A 20,410-nucleotide genomic window follows, 5' to 3' on the forward strand; every position below is an offset into this window, starting at 1 on the left:
TTTGACAGGCCAATTAAGTTAATGTTTCTGGGGGAGTAGGTATACTAGCTGAGTTTTCAAGTTTGCTGGTGTTGTGTGATCTATTGTCTCTCCCCAGCCTAATTTGTCCATGCCAGTTCAGAATACAGGGGCTATTTTAATGGATGTGAATTTTTGGTGGAGTATAAATGTTTTGAGGGTAGAGTATGCAGATGGTGGCAATGTAGTATTTACGTGTTAATCATTGGTGGAGTACTGTACTCCAGCTATATTCCAGCTATTATTCTGTAGCAGTAATAATTTAAGCAACAGTTTATTTAATTGATTTATTTATGTAATTTTCCTTTTGTTTTTCATTTTGCATTTGATTAGCCAAATGTAGTTGGAATGTTTTATACATTTTAACTTGGACACAAGACTCCAGACACCTGCAAAATTCAGAACATATCTAATGCCTGAAAATCAGTTAACGGAGCATTAGCAAAATGTCATACTGTAGAGCTTAAGCCTGCTTATGAGTCACTACATTTGGCGGGCGTGTGTTAAAGTTAGAAGCGGTTGTAACAGCTGTTCATGAATTGATATTTAAACTCCAATCTTATTGCAGGGAACTATGTTTGGTATTGTGCCCAAGCACACTGGAGTTTTTGTTGTATTGAGAAAACCTGCAGAATAGTAGTTACCATCTATTTTTGTGTAATATCGCTACATAATATAGTACAACAATTTCAAAGTTGGGGTATGCCTCCCTCAAGAGATATTTTTTTTTTTTAGGGATCACCTAAAGGTGGACAGAGTAGAAAGTAGCCAGACAGATTAGGGTAAGGAGATTCTGGAAAAAATCCTGAAGGCAAGCATGGGAGGAGGTGACCAGGGAGCTAGTGAGCAGGATGACTTGGGAGGAGCGAAGAAGACAGTTTGGTTAGTATTCTAAGACAAAGGACGGCGATGTACTTCAGGGCAGAGTTGTGGATTTTTTGTGTTAGTATTTCAAATTGTATTTATTGAAATTAGTGTGGAGGAATTAGCAAAGGGGGGTGGCAGACACTGAATGGTTGGTAAGGTAGATGAGTCTGAAAGCAACATTAATGATGGACTGAAATATGGTAGCCTATGTAATAGTAGGCCAGTGAGGGGGGAGTTGCAATAGTTGAGGTGAGAGATAACCAGGGAATTAGTAACTTTGTGGTGGTGTTAGTTAAGAAGGAGCATATTTTGAAGAGGTTTCAGAGGTTAAGGTGGGAAGATTTGTAAGTGGGGCTAAAATAAGAGGTCAGAGTCCAGGATTACACCCAGAATCCTGGCATGGGGGTTAGTGATAGCTGTGTCCAGTGGCGGCTGGTGCTCAAATTTTTTTGGGGGGGCGCAAATGAAAAAGAAAAAATTGCAGCCTCACTGTGCCCATCACATGCAGCCACTGTGCCATGCCATCAAACACCGCAACTGTGCCATCAATTGTCACCACTGTGCCATGCCATCAAATGCAGTCACTGTGCCATCAATTGCCACCACTGTGCCATGCAACACAGCAACTGTGCCATCAATTGTCACCACTGTGCCATGCAACACAGCAACTGTGCCATCAATTGTCACCACTGTGCCATGCCATCAAATGCAGCTACTGTGCCATCAAACGCAGCCACTGTGCCATCAATTGTCACCACTGTGCCATGCCTTCAAACGCAGTCACTGTGCCATGCCATCAAACGCAGCCACTGTTCCATCAATTGTCACCACTGTGCCATGCCATCAAACGCAGCCACTGTGCCCCTCAATTGTTGCCACTGTGCCAATTGTCACCACTGTGCCCCATGATGCCACTGTGCCCATTGTCACCACTGTGCCCCATGATGCCACTGTACCCATTGTCACCACTGTGCCCCATGATGCCACTGTGCCAATTGTCACCTCTGTGCCCTTTGTCACCACTGTGCCCCATGATGCCACTGTGCCCATTGTCGCCCCTTTCCCTGTAAAAAGCACTTACCTGAAGCTTCCATGTCCTCCCTCGATGTCTTCTGCCGCCGTGGTGAAGCTTCAGCCAATCAGGTTCCTGATAACCAGAATCCGGGAATTTGATTGGCTGAAACGGCCGTCAGTCTTATGCAAGGAATGCAGGTTGCCTGCGCTACGAGTATAGACATCCGAGAGCCGGAGGGCGGTACTAGAAAAGCCTATCAGAGCCGCTGGCTTTGATAGGCAGTCCCCCTCAGCCAACCAGCTGCCGCTATTCGGGTAACCGGCGACCCACGTCCGGTTATATGAATAGACCAGGCAGCTGGCAACCAACAATAACATACATTCGTGCATTTATGCACGAATGTGTGTTATTTGCGAGAGGGGGTGGTGCTGCAGCGCCCTCTATAGACGGCCGCCAGAACTGCGGTTAAAATGTCAAAATGACATTTTAGCCGAATAAAAGTTCTTAAAGGGCCCGTTTTTTTTTTTTTTTTTTTTGTGACTGCGGGAGGGGGGCGGCGCCCGTGCGTCCCTATGGACGGGCCGCCACTGGCTGTGTCATTGATCTTGATGAAGAAGTCGGGGGAAGGGGAACAGTGGAAGCAAATATGGGTTGTATGTCATTTTATGTATTTCTAAAATTATATAAAAAATTGCTTGTTTTCTAAGTCTTAAAATTGAGCCCACCTCATATCCTAATTTGTCCTTACCTATAGTATTGACAGACATAAATACAGTAAGTTGGTAAAAGTTTAATATTTCTGCAACTTTACAGTGAAAAATGTTTAGTTACCTACCTATCTTGATAATAGAATGCATGAACCTAAGCCTACCCCAGGCCAATACTAAACAACATTATAAATACATATGTTGGATGTTACATATACTGTATTCCAGCTATTATTCTGTAGCAGTAATACATAAACTTTGAGATAGCCCTTGGCTCTGCAGCTGAAAATAGAACCACTACTTTGCGATCATGCTGTGTAAATGTACAGGTTTAGAATCACAATATTCCTACTTTAAATCTAGTGAAATGTAAATCGGGGAAATGCATTCATCTATTTGTAAATATTATTTATGTCCATTGTATATAAATCAGTTAGTCTAATAAGTTTTACTTGCAATCTTTATTATGAAAAAACATCTCCTAAGTATACTACATGAGTTTGACATCTGTGACTACAGAGCTACGCCCCACTCACGATCCACTGAGAATGGCCATTATTGCCACTGATCCCAATAGATTGTGAGATGGGGCTTGGCTCTGGGGTACAGTAAAGCCACAATATTAGAGAGCTAGTAACAAAGTACACTGAGGATCAAAGAAAATGATTTAAGATAGTTTTCTGCATACTAAAAGTCAAGTCAAACAACTTTGTTTAAAGTGCTTGATCTCAACGAAAACAAATACTATGTGCCAGATCCACGAAGAAGTTACGACGGCGTATCTATTGATACGCCGCATAACTTCTAGGTTGCTCCGGCGTATCTTTGTTTTGTATCCACAAAACAATATACGCCTGAAGCTGGGCTAGATCCGACTGGCGTACATCTTAGTACGCGGTCGGATCTAAGGTGCATATTTACGCTGTCCGCTAGGTGGCGCTTCCGTCGATTTCTGCGTCTAGTATGCAAATTAGCTAGATACGCCAATCCACAAACGTACGTCTGGCCGGCGCATTTTTTTTTTGTCGTTTCCGTAAGGCTTTTTCCGGCGTAACGTTACCCCTGCTATATGAGGCGTACTCAATGTTAAGTATGGACGTCGGGCCAGCGTCGAATTTTACGTTGTTCGCGTAAAACGTTCGCGAATAGGGCTTTGCGTAGAACTACGTTCACGTCGAAAGCATTGGCTTCTTGCGGGTTAATTTGGAGCATGCGCACTGGGATACCCCCACGGATGGCGCATGCGACGTTAAAAAAATAATTCATTTACGTCTGGTCAAGACGTATTAACATAAAACATACCCACAACTTAGTGATTTGAATTGCGCGCCCTTACGCCGACACAGTTACACTACGCTGCCGTAACTTACGGCGCAAATTCTTTGTGGATACCGAAATTACGCTGTAAGTTACGGCGGCGTAGTGTATGTGAGATACGCTACGCCGGACGGAAACATGCGCCGTGCTATGTGGATCTGGCCCTATATCTTAGACTGAGGCATCCTGAAATCTGATTGGTTACTGTGGAAGTCTGCACTTCTTGCAGTTATTAAAACATTTTATTAAATCATGATTCTAGCATTAACCTCCCTGCCGGTTTTCCTGAGTGTGGCTGGGGGTTAAATTTCAGTACCATTAGTGGTAACCCCCAGCCACATTCGGGATTGCATTGCAGAATCCTGGTGCAGTATACTTACCTTGTCCCCAGGATCCTGCGATGTCCCCCCCCACTGTGTCTGCGGGCTGTGTCTTTCCGGCCGATGCCTCTGTGCCGAGCTCTGTTCCCTACGAGCGTCGCGATGCATGGGGGCGGAGCCTGGAGGCAAGTTCAAAAAGTCCTAAATTCATAACACATACAGTACACTGTAATCTTACAGATTACATTACTGTATGAAATCATTTTACATCCTTTTTGTCCCTAGTGCTTTGTCCAGTGCCCTGCATGTACTTTTATATTATATATACTGTTCTTTCTGCCTGGAAACTTGAGATTGTCCATAGCAACCAAAAAGTGTCCCTTCACGTCAAAAGTGGTTTTAGACCAGCTAGAAAACAGTGATAGTAAATTAGAACACTTGCAGAATTGAGCGATAGTGAATTGTGGGGTAATTAGTTTTATTCTTAATAAAAAAGAAAGAGAGAGCGGGACTTTAAATGAAGCATGTGCAGGGAACAGATTACAATGGATAGGGGGAAAAATAATAAATCTGGAATAAGTTATTAATTTCAAGACTTTCAAATAATGCACCGTCCATGACTATATTGCATTATTAAAGAAATTTGGTAAACATATATATATATATATATATACTTAACAGAAAAAGCTGGGGTATTTAATATAGAAAAAAGGGGGTTTTTTTTGGGGGCTATAAATTAGATAACAAACTCAAATACAGGTGAAGCAATAAACATTTCTAACCAGGTTCCTCCTTACCATCCAATCAGCAAGCCAAGTTCAACGGTCTAACTATACATAGTTTTATTCTTATTATTATATTACAATTTTTTATAATTATTTATAGTTATTTATTATATTATAATTTATGATTTCGTGTTTCAAACTTTATCATATCCGGGATATCAACTAGACTCTTGTTTGGGCAGATTTAAGTGAGGTATTATTAAGAATTACAGGCCTAAAATATAAAAAGCCAAATTTCTATGCAAAACAATTTACCGTTTTGAGTCACAAAAATCTGACAATCGTATCGCCAGGGTGGTTAATCCCAGGTTCACGCTGACAGCAGGAATGAAAGCATGCGAGTTCAGCTGAACTTGCATGATTTCATTCCCGTATGTCAGTCCCGAATTCAGGGGCGATTTCAGAGAGCGGGTTGCTGCACAGGTCTATACAAATTGCACCCCAAAGTTGCCAAAAGTAGTACAGAAATGACTTTTGGGAATCGTTGCGGCGCCGCGAATGCGGAGTCAGACCAATTAAGACTGTGCCATTCCCAGCAATTGCTGCAGATTTGACATGCAATTTGACATGTCAAATCGCATGCCAAATCACTCCAATGTGAACCTCAGGCTAAAGCATAGACATAAAGGCACATACAAAATGGTTGCACAGACACCTGGGTGTTGATTTACTAAAACTGGAGAGTGCAAAATCTGGTGCAGCTGTGCATGGTAGCCAATCGGCTTCTAACTTCAGCTTGTTCAATTAAGCTTTGCCAAAAATCCTGCGAGTTGATTGGTTTCTGTACACAACTGCATCAGATTTTTCACTTTCCAATTTTAGAAAATCAACCCCCTGATGTCCTACTGTAGTTATCTTTACATTATAATTATACTTTACTGATGATTAATACATTATTGTTGTAAAATTCACCTTGGACACTGAGACAAACAAGGAGGCAGAGCCATTGCTGACCTCCCCTTATGCAAAAGTTAGTTGCCTGGCTGTCATACTAAACCTGATGCTTTGATACTTTGAACTACAGATGCCCTAAAAGTATACAGATAAGGAGTTCTGACTTTCCCTGAACCTCCTAGTCTGCATGCTTATTTAAGATCAATGAAATGATTGACGAGAGGGGCAGAATTAGAGCCAGAAGATTAGCATTTCCAGAAATAGATAAGCAAGGGCAGCCTGCATATTTCTCCAATGACAGGTCAACTTTAGGTTTATTAGCAGTGTCCATCTGTATGGTCATAAGGGCTCCACTCCGAGATCAGCTGTCACCACAAAAAAAACCTTTGTAACCAGTGTGTTGGAATTGTTTGCATGCTCCGAAAGAGGAAACCCCTATGACACTGTATTAAGCACTAACACATGGTCAGATAGAAAACATGTCTGCATTTAGTTAACAATATTAACTATTATAACTAATAAGAACAGAAGCCCATTAAGAGCATTTGCTCCAATATGGTGTGGTAATGCCTGTGAGTTATTCATTTCAATGCCAACAGCCCTAAAACTGGACCTACACAAATTTTTCAACACCCTGAACCACAATGCACTGTGGTGTTTTGTTTTGTGATGCACTGCAACAAGTTTTGGATGCAAGTTGACTTGGGGCATTGAGGTGCTATTCAAATTTGCTTGTAATCTGTAACTCAAAATGAATGACACCGCAATGTATCACACCGCACTGCAGTATGCGTTTGTCTATGTGCATTGCGGTAATGCCTGTTAAAATGTGTGTTTTGTTTTTTAACACTCGTTACCACAATGTGTAGGTCCTAAGGGATTTATTGTCTTTAAAGTATACAAATGAGGGATTTGTCCTGGAAACACCTAAACAGGCATCAAAATGCCATTGCTAGAAAGTATGATGTTTGACCACTAAAAACATCATGTTTCAGGCAGTATTTTAAAAGGTTCTGATTATATACCATTTTAAACCCTAGCACCTATCTTTAGTGTGTGTAAACCCTAACAATTAACTTCTTTTGTTTGCTCCCATTTGGTCTGTTGTACCAATTAAAATGTTGTATATGAAATTAAAAAAAACAAAGCAAAAAAAAAAAAACCCAATGAACTTGCCTTGTACACACGGCCGGACTTTCCGAGAAAAAAAGTCAGACAGGCTTTTTTTCTCAAAGTCCAGCCGTGTGTAGCCTCCATCGGACTTTTTTTGTCGGAAGTCCGACGGACCTTGGATAGAGAACCTGTTCTCTTTCTTTCCGTCGGACTTCCGATTGACTTTTGCACGGTCAAAAGTCCGACCATGTGTAAAAGGCATTAATGTTACTTTTTGTGCTCACTTAGCACTGAAATCAGTTATCAACCCAGCACAATTCTCTTTGGTGGACAAAAGAACACCCCCTTCACTTTCACTCCTAAGGTGACAACACCACACCTCCATAGATACTGTACAGTAAGTGAGTATTGTCAACTCAGGAGAGGAAGTATGTTACTGATAGGACACCGATGAAAGTGAAGAGAAAAAAAAACGAAAAAAAGAAAATGGATTCAGCCACCACATCAAAGGATTTTTAAGCTGCAATATATACATTTTTTTTTCTTCTTGGGTTAAGTTACACTTTTTAAATGTTATTCCAGTACACAATATTGAGTGCCTGTCGTCATTTTTCTGGTCTAAACCATAAAATAAGATTTGTGTGAGGACTGTGATTCAGTTGACAGTGCTGTCAATAAAATACCATGCTGGGTTCCTTACACAATGCATTCTGTACAATTTGGAAAATGTAGCTCTTATCACTAAACTTGGCAAAGAAAAAAAGGATTTTTTTTTTTAAAGGATTATGAACTACCAGTTTCAATGATTAAACTCTGTCATTTTCAGTTTCTTATTCATTTGTGACTGTCACATTCTGTTTGATATAACAAGCTTAGACAGGAACTGGGCTGAGACTTCATTTAGTGACAATCTCTGCTTCTACAGGCCTAGAGCTGTGACACCTATGGGTTCTGAAAATTGCACAACTGACATGCAGCTCCTTGTTTTCAGTCGATGCTGATGTGATGAAAGACAAAATACACCAAATTCTGCAAATACAGTACTTGATATTCTTCTTGTTTCCTTGTATATAATGTGCTTGTAAGCAGTCGTTCATGATTTGATTTATGTAAAACAGGGGCAAACTATGTAATTCTAATAGTATTTTTCGCTAATTTGAAAAGTTTTGTCACAATAATCCAGTATAGAAGTCACAAATTTGGCAAGAAAAAAAAGCAAAAAACTTTACCAAAAATAAAAATTATCTAAGCCAGAGTAATATTCTGCTCTGGAAAGAAATCGTCTGTTATCTTTAGTGCTGCTTGGTGATTGCAAAGTAGGCAAATACTGAATATTTCATAGATAAAAGATTAACTATGTAGTGAGAGATATCTAGAGATATATAAACAAAAGAGTAATGGGCAGCCACAGCATTCTACAAACATAACCTTTTATGTTATGCTGTCAATAAGATTGTGGAACCCAAAAATTTGCCCAGCTTGTTTTTGCATGTACATTTTTATATAGAGTTAAAATGATGTTATTAGTGTATATAAATGTATACAAAGCTAATCGGTACATTGAGGCCCTGTACACGCGATCAGTCTAAACCGAACGGACTGAAGTTCAGTTTCATCGGTCCAAACCGACTGTGTGTGGGCCCCATCAGTCAGTTATCCTTCGGTCCCGAAATTTAGAACTTGCTTTAAAATTGAACTGATGGACTGGTAACTGATAGGTTAAAACCGACGGTTAGTATGCAAAAGCATCGGTTCAAAATCTGCGCATGCTCAGAATCAAGTCGACGCATGCTTGGAAGCATTGAACTTCGTTTTTTTCAGCACGTCGTTGTGTTTTACGTCACCACGTTGGACTCGATCGTTTTTTTAACTGATGGTGTGTAGGAACATCAGACCATCAGCCAGCTTCATCGGTTAACCGATGAAACTGAACTTTAATCCGTTCTCATCGGTTTAGACTGATCGTGTGTACAGGGCCTAAGTGTCAGTTAGATTAGGGAAAGAGAGAAGAATTTTGGCCAAAGACTGTCATTTTTAGTAGTACGAGAAAGAGGGGACCAACATATCAACAGTCAATAATTTAAATAAGGATTAAAGTGAACCTGTTGTCACACAAGTGACACTAAACTATTTATATATTCTTTTCAAGCAGTAAATATGTTTTAAATTAAAAGTCCTCACTAACCTCTCTAGCTGCAAGTGCCCTGTAGCAATTCATCCTTCACAGCAGAAGCACTGAATTCCAGTTCTAGTTCAGTTGTTAGCAGCTTGCCTATCTCTCTCTGCTCACTCCCCAAGACCAGTGGTTCTCAACCCTCTCCTCAAGTACCACCAACAGGCCATGTTTTGGGAATTTCTCTAAGACCCCTTTTCACACTGGGGTGGTTTTCAGGCGCTTCAGCACTAAAAATAGTCTCTGCTAAGTTCCTGAAAACCGCCTCAAATTCATTCTAGTGTGCCTTTTCACACTGGGGTGGTGCGCTTGCGCAACAGGAATAAAAGTCCTGCAAGCAGCATCTTTGGGGTGGGAGCGCTGTATACAGTGCTCCAAAAATGCCCCTGCCCATTGGAATGAATGAGCAGCGCTTTTAAAGCACTGCAAAACTGGAGTTTTTAACCCCTGCTTGCGGCCGAAAAGTGGTGCAAAAGCGCAGCTTAAACAGCGGTAAATCGCCACTACAAGCTACGGCCCAGTGTGAAAGGGGTCTTATATTTAATAGCTGTCCATTATATCAAGCCATTGACTCTGATTTAAAGCACCTGTGCAAGATAAAGGAAAACCTGCAAACATGGCCTGGGAACAGGGTTGAGAACTGGAGTACATGCTTCATACTTGCATTAGTTTGTTATGAGAGAGAGTAGGGTTAGTAGAGATATCAGGAAACTGGCTAGACTGGACTTTGGTGTCTCTGCTGTAAACTTTTATGATGAATTGCTCCACAGTGACTACAACTCCTAATGTCGCGTACACACGATCGGAATTTCCGACAAGAAAACCGTGGATTTTTTTCCTGACGAAATGTTGGCTCAAACTTGTGTTGCAATCACACGGTCACACAAATGTTGTGGGAAATTCCGAACGTCAAGAATGCGGTAACGTACAACACTACTACGAGCCGAGAAAAATGAAGTTCAATGATTCCGACAAGAACTTTTCCCGTCTGAAAATTTGAGAACCAGCTCTCAAATTTTTGCTGTCGGAAAATGTCTTATCGGGCCTACACATCAAACTTTTCTTGTCGGAAATACCAATCGTGTGTACGCGGCATAAGACTTGTTTTAAGGCAAATTAGAGTGTTGGCAATCACTGGGCTGGGAAAGTGTGAAAGTAAAGGTGTTCTGTAAAGGGCACCACAGAATGTTGGTACAGAAAATCATTTCTGCACTCAGTTTTTACTGTCAGTCTTGGTTCACACTAGATGAGGTGCAAATTAACAGCCAATTTGCTGTAGATTCCATACCACATCAAAATTGAAACCCGTTCATGTTAAGTTAATAATCCCCCGAAATAGGTCTGAAACATGCAGTGAGATTTGCAGAATCGGATCGCATGGGTTTTAACACCTATGCGATCTGATTCTGGTGCAGACAAAAAAGGGTCCTGCATGAGTTTTGTGCGAATGCGGTGCAATTTGAACCATACAAATCCATGGCTCAAATCGGATCCCAGAGACACTGCATGTAAAACGCACAGGAAACTTTATCGCTGGACTATAATATATATTTTTTTTCAAGAATACTTGGGTTATGATTTGCTGTTTGACGTCTAAGGGCCATATTTATAAAGAAGTGAATGTGTCATTTACCAAACATTCACTGGTGGTGACTTATTCACTGTATATTAACCACTTAAGACCCAGACCAAAATTCAGCTAAAGGACCTGGCCAGGTTTTGCGATTCTGCACTGCGTCGCTTTAACAGACAATTGCGCGGTCCTGCGACGTGGCTCCCAAACAAAATTGGCGTCCTTTTTTCCCCACAAATAGAGATTTATTTTGGTGGTATTTGATCACCTCTGCGCTTTTTATTTTTTGCGCTATAAACAAAAATAGAGCGACAATTTGGAAAAAATGCAAGATTTTTTGCTATAATAAATATCCCCCAAAAATATATTAAAAAAAATGTTTCCTCCGTTTATGCCGATACGTATTCTTCTACCTAGTTTTGGTAAAAAAATCCCAATAAGCGTTTATCGGTTGGTTTGCAAAAAATTTATAGCGTTTACAAAATAGGGGATAGTTTTATTGCATTTTTATAATTTTTTTTTTTTTTTTACTACTAATGGCGGCGATCATCGATTTTTTTTCGTGACTGAGACATGGCGGACACTTCGGACAATTTTGACACATTTTTGGTACCATTGTCATTTTCACAGCAAAAAATGCATTTAAAATGCATTGTTTACTGTGAAAATGTCAGTTGCAGTTTGGGAGTTAACCACAGGGGGTGCTGATGGGGTTATGTGTGACCTCATGTGTGTTTACAACTGTAGGGGGATGTGGCTGTAGGTGTGACGTCATCGATTGTGTATCCCTATAAAAGGGATCACACGATCGATGACGCCGCCACAGTGAAGAACGGGGAAGCTGTGTTTACACACAGCTCTCCCCGTTCTTCAGGTCCCACAGTCCCGGTCGTACCTGTACGTGCATGTGCCCAGCCGTGCCATTCTGCCGACGTAAATGTGCAGGAGGCGGTCCTTAAGTTGTTAAGCATACAGGGGTTTATTTACTAAAGCTGGAGAGTGTAAAATCAGGCTAATTTCTGTGTAGAAATCAATCAGCTTCCAGGCTTTAGCCCAGGTTCACATTGACAGTGGATTTCAAACCGGCAATGCAGTCTGACTTTGGTAGCGATTTGACAGACATCTGTGTGGGTTAATGCACAGATGTCTATTCAAATTGCCCCCCAAAGTCGCCAAAACTATCACAGGAACTACTTTTGGGAATCAGACAGTGCCATTGCTGGCAATAGCTGCCAATTTGGCATGCGATTTGACATGTCAAATCGGCCAAATGTGAACGTGGGCTTAAAGTCAAAGCTTAAATGAACAAGCTGAGGTTAGAAGCTGATTGAATCTGCAGCTGTGCATGGTAACCAGAGTGCACCAGTTTTAGTAAATCTACCCCACACTAACCAGGAAGATTCACCTGCACTGAATAGTTGGTAAATGTCACATTGACTGATTTTTCCTTTATTTTTTCCTAGGAAAGCAGACCATACTTTCTAATTTTTAGTCTTTGAAAAAAGATTCATCCAAAGATGGAGTTGAATAAATCCTTGATTTTTTTCTTTTTAAAGATCTCATTACAGTACTGCACAATAGCACAGACCCCTAGTCTTTTGACAGGCTATGCCCGCTTTGACAAAGACATCCTAAGTTTAGAGGTGTTTGATAAATAAGGCCAATTATATTGTAATTAACTGTATTCCAAGAGTTCTCAAATAGTTAGCTCACCTAAATTGTGTTAATTTATTCACCTAACTTTTTTAACTGTTTCCATTTTGTAAATTTAAACTTAAGGAAAGCAGTGATATGTATGGTTGACAATTTGGGGAAGAATTGGCAATACAGGGCAAATTGTGGATAAGGAGCACGGTACAGACTCTTCACACAATAAATTGTGTATACAGTAAAACCTTGGTTTGAGAGTGTTTTGCAAGACAAGCTAAATTTCTTAATAAATCGTGCCTTGATATACAAGCGATGTCTTGATATAAGAGTAGTGTCATGTCACAACTGAGTATAAAAGAGAAGAAAGGTGCCTCTAAGGCCTCGTACACATGACCGAACTTGTCCGCTGAAAAGAGCCCGCGGACCAGTTTCAGCGGACATGTTCAGTCGTGTGTATGGGGCCTTAGTGTAGCAATATGGTTACATTTAATGAAGGTACAACATTTAGCAACATGTTGCTACATTTAGGCCTTGTACACACTGGCAAGAATCTCTTGCTGCCCGAGTGTACACACAGGCCTTTCAAAAGAACCGCGGTTCTTTTGAAAGGCAAGAACGCGGTGACGTCATCGCGTACGACGAGCGTGCGCTCGTCACATTCGTTGCCGCCATCTTGCTTCATCCTACCTATGCCATGGAAGTCATTTCGAGCATGCGCGGGTTTCCACGGCGATAGGTAAGTATACACACTCTCGGGTTTCTCGTCAGGAAAGAGGCCGACAAGAATCCAGACGAGAAAATAGAGAGCAGGATCTCTATTTTTCTCGTCGAGATTCTGGCCAGATTTCCCAACGAGAAACCTGAAAGCCTCGTACACACGCTCGGTTTTCTCGGCAAGAAAGCTCTGCCAGCAGTTTTCTTGCTGGTTCTTGCAGAGAAAAACTATTGTGTGTATGAGGCTTTAGAAACTCCTCTCTACTCTTTTATACTCTGTAGCTCCTGCTGGATTTTGCTTCTAATCCCCTTGTGGAGACTTCCATTTGTGGATGGACATTTTATGGTTACAAAACATATAATCTTTTTATATGGACTATAAACTGAAGGACCTATGAATAAATAGTTGTGGAACAAATTATTAGAGTTTCCATTATTTCTTATGGTGAAATTTGCTTTGATATACAAGTGTTTTGGATTACAAGCATGTTTCTGGAACAAATTATGCTCACAATCCAAGGTTTTACTGTATATTCACCTACCTAATCATGTGCAGATTAAATAAGTAAACAGGGGGTTGCTTTTGACATGATTCGATAATTAAAGTGAATGCTCACACAATTTATTTTAAACACCTGTCATGTTGTTATTTCTGTCTGTTCCCCTGTTAGGGATATTCGTTCTCTCTAATTGCCCTGTTTACCCTTACCACCAAGAGAGTGACACTTTTGGGCTGTCACCAGAACAGGAATAGAGCAGAAATCTTCCAATGTTCTGGTGACCCTGGGGTTCTCTCATTTTGGAACTATTTTTTATCACTTACTGATGACTGTGGAACATGAAGTAAAGAGAACTCTCCACAATGAGACACATACACGCAAAAAAAGAAAAAAAAATGGATAAACCCTCCTGTACTCTATCCAAAATGAAAACAAAGATTTGCCTTCAGTTCCAATTTAACTCCTATAGTATACAGCAGCGCTCAAAATTTCAAGTCCTGAGCTACTAGCCAGGCCACAAGGGTTACTCGCCACCAGCTGCCCCACCCAACTCCTACCATGCCCCTCCCTAATCCCACCCCTAAACACGCCCTCATAAATTCTCTCATGAAATGACACTTAAATGTTTTATGCAGAATTAAGTTACAAAAATAAATATTAACACATTTTTCAGTGCTGCCTGTCAGTTACAAAGCCTCACCAGTGCCCAGGAATGCAGCGTGACCAGTGCCCAGGAATGCAGCGTGACCAGTGCCCAGGAATGCAGCGTGACCAGTGCCCATGAATGCAGCCTGACCAGTGACCGTCAATGCAGCCTGACCAGTGCCCATCAATGCAGCCTGACCAGTGCCCATCAATAGAAGTGGAAATCGAAAGAAACAACTGCGCTAGGATACAAAGCTGATTAAATAAGTGTAGCCTAAAGCTCTTGTTGTAAAGCAGCAACTAACCTGCAAACATAACAGTGAACGAATTGGAAAAAATATATATAGTTGTGCTAAATCCTAATCCACCCTTGAGGCCCCGTACACACGACAGAGGAACTCGACGTGCTTGGCACGTCGAGTTCCTCGTCGAGTTTTGGGATGAAGCCGCCGAGGAGCTCGGCGGGCCGGCTTCTCCCATAGAAGAACGAGGACAACGAGAAAATAGAGAACATGTTCTCTATTTTCTCGTCGAGTTCCTCGGCGGCTCCATCGAGCCAAAACTGTACAGACGACAGAGATTCTCGGCAGAATCCGGGTTTTGACCGAGTTTCTCGGTGAATTCTGCCGAGAATCTCTGTCGTGTGTACGAGGCCTGAGAGGTAGTAATATGAGTACTTCCACTAAGGAAGTATCACATGTGCACATACAGTGTTAGAATATTATAAATGGTACAATTCATCATAAATGACCAATGAAAAAATAGTGAACAAATCAAATTCATAAATCACAAGTGTAAAAACAAAACATAAATGTAAATCACACAGTGAAAAAAATTATGGATGTCAACACTAAATGTGACCATGTATGGTATAAGTCCAAAGCAATAAAGTCCATTAGTGACTTCAGTGAAAGAAAACACCCATGTGATAATCCAAACAGCTGGACTCTCTTGACAGAGTCTCGAGCCAAAGTGAAATCCGCCACCATGTGATAGGTAAACTGCTTACCAGAACCAATGGTCCTGTGGACCTGAACCAGCGTGTATGTAGTACCCAGCGGGCAAATGACAGCAACTGTGTCCACAGTATGGTAGACCATCAGGTAGACTCCACGGCTTTCATGCTCGTTGGTATGGTATATCATGCAAGGAAACGAATGCCTTTTCAGAAGCAAATCATGGTCCAACAGACTTCAGTTATGAACACTCGTGGATACTTGTCAAATATTCTCTTTTTTACCCAGGAAATCCTATGCAGATATCGAAAAAGGTATGAGGCTCCACCATTTAGTGGTGTAAACGCCTAAATCTGCAGCTCTGGATGGTCACGATCTGTGACCTTTGTTCTGATGTCCGTGTCCATGTTTTGTTTACATATTCAACTGCACACAGGCTGACCATAAACATTTCCATTGATATTTTCTGTATTATCCATATCAAAGCTTGCAGTCAGGATGACAAATCGTAAAGATTCTGCTCATTAAGTCCAATTTTACAAGCAACCTTGCACTGTGGTTTTAAGAAGCTGAAATGGTGTAAGGATTCTCCACAGGATTTTTCTAAGTGGTTAGAGGAATGTACTCCTTTTTACCATTCTCGTCATTCTAAAGATCCACTGTCTTCTGCTGTTATCCACTCCAATCATCCCAGATCAGGGACTAGATCAGGACAATCGTCCCCAGGGAATAACCAGTGTGTGGAGAGATCCGATGAGGAAGGCACACAGCTGGGAGAACTAGTGAAGAAAGTCCAGCATCCTCCTTAGCGGACATCAAAACAAAGGTCACAGATCCTCCAGATCATCCAGATCATCCAGAGCTGCAGATTTAGGCTTTTACACCACTGAATGGTGGAGCCTCATACCTTTTTCGATATCTGCATAGGATTTCCTGGGTAAAAGAAAGAATATTTGACAAGTATCCACGAGTGTTCATAACTGAAGTCTGTTGGACCATGATTTGCTTCTGAAAAGGCATTTGTTTCCTTGCATGATATACCATACCAACGAGCATGAAAGCCGTGGAGTCTACCTGATGGTCTACCATACTGCGGATACAGTTGCTGTCATTTGCCCGCTGGGCATTACATACACGCTGGTTCAGGTCCTCAGGACCATTGGTTCTGGTAAGCAGTTTACCTATCACATGGTGGCGGATTTCACTATGGCTCTAGACTCTGTCAAGAGAGTCCAGCTGTTTGGATTATCACATGGGTGTTTTCTTTCACTGAAGTCACTAATGGACTTTTTTTATTGCTTTGGACTTATACCATACATGGTCACTTTTAGGCTCTATTCACACTAATGCGTTTTTTTGCTGCATTTTGCAGAAAAGCAGGGAACATTTTTAACATGGGTTCCTATGGAACATGTTCACATCAATGCTTTATTGTGCCTCTGCGTTTTTGGAAAGGGTCGGGGACTTTTTTTCCTGCAAAAAGCAGCATTTTGCATGTAATAGAAGTCAATGGACCCGCATCCAAAACGCAAGTACCGCGATTTTGCCGTGATTTGCGTTTTTATTCCTGTTTATAGCTGGCTGTTAAATGAAATGTAAAAAAATTAAAATTGATGTAAAAAAAAAAATTAACGCAAAATTAAAATCGCAGTAAAAACGCAAGTCAAAAAACGCAGCAAGCACCGCAAAAAGCACTGCAAAAACGCTCAAAAGCAACATGCATAGGTGTGAATCGAACCTTAGTGTTGCCATCCATTAATTTTTTCACTGTGTGATTTACATTTATGTTTTGTTTTTACACTTGTGATTCATGAATTTGATTTGTTCACTATTTTTTCATTGGTCATTTATAATAAATTGTACCATTTATAATATTCTTACACTGTATGTGCACATGTGATACTTCCTTAGCGGAAGTACTCATATTACTACCTCTCAAGGGTGGATTAGGATTTAGCGCAACAATATATATTTTTTCCAGTGCCCATCAATTCAGCGTAGCCAGTGCCTATCAATGAAGTGTAACCTGTGCTCATCAATGAAGCCTGACCAGTGGCCATCAATGCAGCAGATCTGTGCACATCAATGCAGCGTAACCAGTGCCTATTAATGCAGTGTGACTTGCAGCCATCAATGTTACGTGAATTGTGCCCATCAATTAAGCGTAACCAGTGCCCATGAATGCAGCCTGACCAGTGCTCAATTCAGCGTAGCCAGTGCCTATCAATGAAGCCTGATGAATGCCCATCAATGCAGCAGATTTGTGCACATTAATGCAGTGTAACCAATGCCTATCAATGCAGTGTGACTTGTGCCCATCAATGTAACGTGAATTGTGCCCATCAATGTAGCTTGACTTGTACCCGTCAATGAACCGTGACCAGTGCCCATCAATGAACCGTAACCAGTACCCATCAATGAACCATGACCAGTGCCCATTAAGGCATAGGTATGATTCAGACATCATATCTATGCTTCCAATTACCCCCCCCCACCCCAATCCAGCACAGCTATGCTCTTATTCCCCTCCCTACTTCCTCCCATCACATATCTTGTTTAATCCTCCATTGTACCAATGCCTCCAGCACACAGTCATATTTACCATTCTCTTGTAGCCATGAGGGTGCACACTGAGGGCGGACCGAGAGGGTTTGAGCCTGCCCACTTAGGACTGCCTTGCAGAGACATTTACCGGGCGTCTCTTACACTTCTATGGAAGTGCACGCTATGTGAATATTTGGGCAGGGATGTCCGGCAGGTGGGAGGCAGAGAGGGGCGGTCCCAGACGTCTCTTACACTTCTATGGAAGTGCACTCTTTGTGCCTGTGTGGGCGGGGATGTCCGGCAGGAGGGAGGTGGAGAGGGGCGGTCCCGGGCGGCTAACTGCTCATATTGAAGTGGCCACGCTGTGAGGCTTACCCTGCTTATTTTTTCACTCGCCAAATGCAAGCAGGCGAGCCGAGCGAAAATTTTGAGGGTTGGTAATACAGTATCTGCCTTTTTGTAAAGGAATAACAAAATACTAGTGCAAAGCAGACTTGCAATTGTAAACAAGCCTAAAGTGAACTGTACATGTATCCTGATAACAAAATCTACTAATAGATGTGAGGCATATATGCAATACATACATGTCAACTATTTTACCTGCCAAAATATGTGATTCTGTTAAGGCAATTTTGTGATTTACATGCACCATTGCATATTCAGTGGGGTGATGACAAGAAAAAAAAAGAGTCTCATTACACTCTAAGTTCAGGCTCATCAAACCTTAAACCTGGGAATAAGGATTCACGGTCAGAAGAGACTTTGAGATGCAACAGGAAGGCTGTCATGCACCAACTCCGGGACTGCCAGAAAGGGCAGGAAGCATCTTCAGGCTAACTGGATCAAAGTGGCAACCATTGAAGGTGAAAAGGAGGTGTGTACAATGCGTTTCAGGGGGACCTGCCTCCTTTTTCATACGATACTTGAGAAAGGAGGCAGGTCCTCTAAAACGCATTACACATGCCCCCCTTTTCACCCTCAATGGTTGCTACTTATCCAGTTAGCCTGCAGACGCTGCCTTCCCTTCCTGTCAGTCCTGGAGTCCGTGCGTGACAGCTGTTTGTGCTGGCCAGCTATGGTGCTCTTAACCATCCTCAGTTTTGCAGTCCTTCGCTTAACTGTATGTAAGTGTGCTTTTATTATGATATATACTCATATTGATGTTTTCGCTGTGGCCACTTTTATTTTCTACATATTCAGTGGGCTGACACCACTATTTCAGTCAGTTAAGCGATACATTGCTGGTATGTTTTTGCCCCCAGCCTATTGATTGGCCAATCTAGAAGTAGCAGAATAATGGATAATGTTCCTTCGCTTCCTGTAAGCAAGTTAACAGTGTTATGCTAGAAGAACTCTGCAAAGAAATACAGCCAGGGTTTTCAGGGGTTTAGAAAAATCTAAAATGCTTGAAGTTCAGCTTTGGATAGTGAAGATAAAATAAAAAACTTTGGCTGGATGAACAATAATGATGTCTGTTTTACTTTCAGGTGCTGTTTACTAATCTTCCCGTAGTTCACGTCTATGCTGTGAGCACTAATGGACCGGCTGATCCAAAGAAACAGCTGACCAACCTCTACTCTTGCCCGGTTTATAAGAAGCCACGAAGGACTGATCTCACCTATATCTTCTCCCTGTATCTGAAAACTGTGTATGTTCCTGACCATTGGACAATGAGAGGCGTTGCTCTACTGTGTGATAACAAGTAAACCAGAAGCAATGTAAATGGTACTGGTAGTAATGTCTCGTATTAATACATACAATAATAGGGGATGTCGCTGTATGCTTCTTATAAGTAATACTGTTTATTAAGTTGGATGTTCGTCACGATGGCCTAATGTATGTATTTTTTCTTTTTGTTCAATAAAAGATTTTGTTTAAGGAAAAAAAACACAAAATAATGTAATACGCTTTTATTTAACTTCTCTGGTTTGCGATACTTGGTGATGAGAAAGTGATAAAGCAGAGCATAACCTGCTAAAGATGGACATGGTTGAATATGTATGTTTTTTTTTAGCTGTGAGGGTAATGGGAATAAGCATATAATTCACAGGCTGCAGTATATGCTAGCAGTGGCCCTTTTAGAGGCACCATATTGGAGACATTGGTATGCAACACACTGTTATGGTACATTATTTTTGCTGGCTAGATGGTAAGTGTGCTGGGAAATTTTTGTAATATGTTCTAAAGATTGACCTCTGTAAACCCAACTCTGGGATCAAATCCTCCCTCTCACCAGCCTGTAACTAAATTGCTAGATGGGGAAAAAAAAGTCCCATTTTAAAGTCCCTTTTACATAGGAAAGTTCCCCCGATGGGGTTTTTAGGCAAACAAATATTCAATAATTATAATATGCATTGTTAGGTTTAAAAGATTTTATTCAATGTAAACATGTGGTATGAATCGTGACAATTATAATATAAACTCTGGTAAAAAGAAGAATATAAAAATCCATACAAAATGGTGCAAAACCAAAATTGTTATACAACTTGACATGTTACATGCATCTGTGCATATACAATCCTGATGCGTTTTAAACCCCTTAGGGGTCTTCTTCAGAGGTTTATGGTTTGCTGTAAAAGATTACATAATGAGTTTTCAAATCCTGCCCCCAGGTACATT

The 20,410-nt window shown here is 41.2% G+C and overlaps 1 protein-coding gene across 1 annotated transcript in view; it reads left to right on the forward strand.

Moving 5' to 3' along the window:
• Nucleotides 1-19,686, forward strand: part of LOC120940565 (dynein heavy chain 5, axonemal-like) — a 445,728-nt gene extending 426,042 nt beyond the window's left edge. Inside the window, exon 77 of the mRNA XM_040353506.1 lies at nt 19,279-19,686. Within this exon, the coding sequence (XP_040209440.1) occupies nt 19,279-19,497 (219 nt within the window). The 3' untranslated portion in view covers nt 19,498-19,686. The remainder of the gene's footprint in view (nt 1-19,278) is intronic.
• Nucleotides 19,687-20,410: the final 724 nt, after the last annotated feature.

The sequence above is a fragment of the Rana temporaria genome, chromosome 5 (assembly GCF_905171775.1).
Source record: "Rana temporaria chromosome 5, aRanTem1.1, whole genome shotgun sequence".
NCBI lineage: Eukaryota > Metazoa > Chordata > Amphibia > Anura > Ranidae > Rana > Rana temporaria.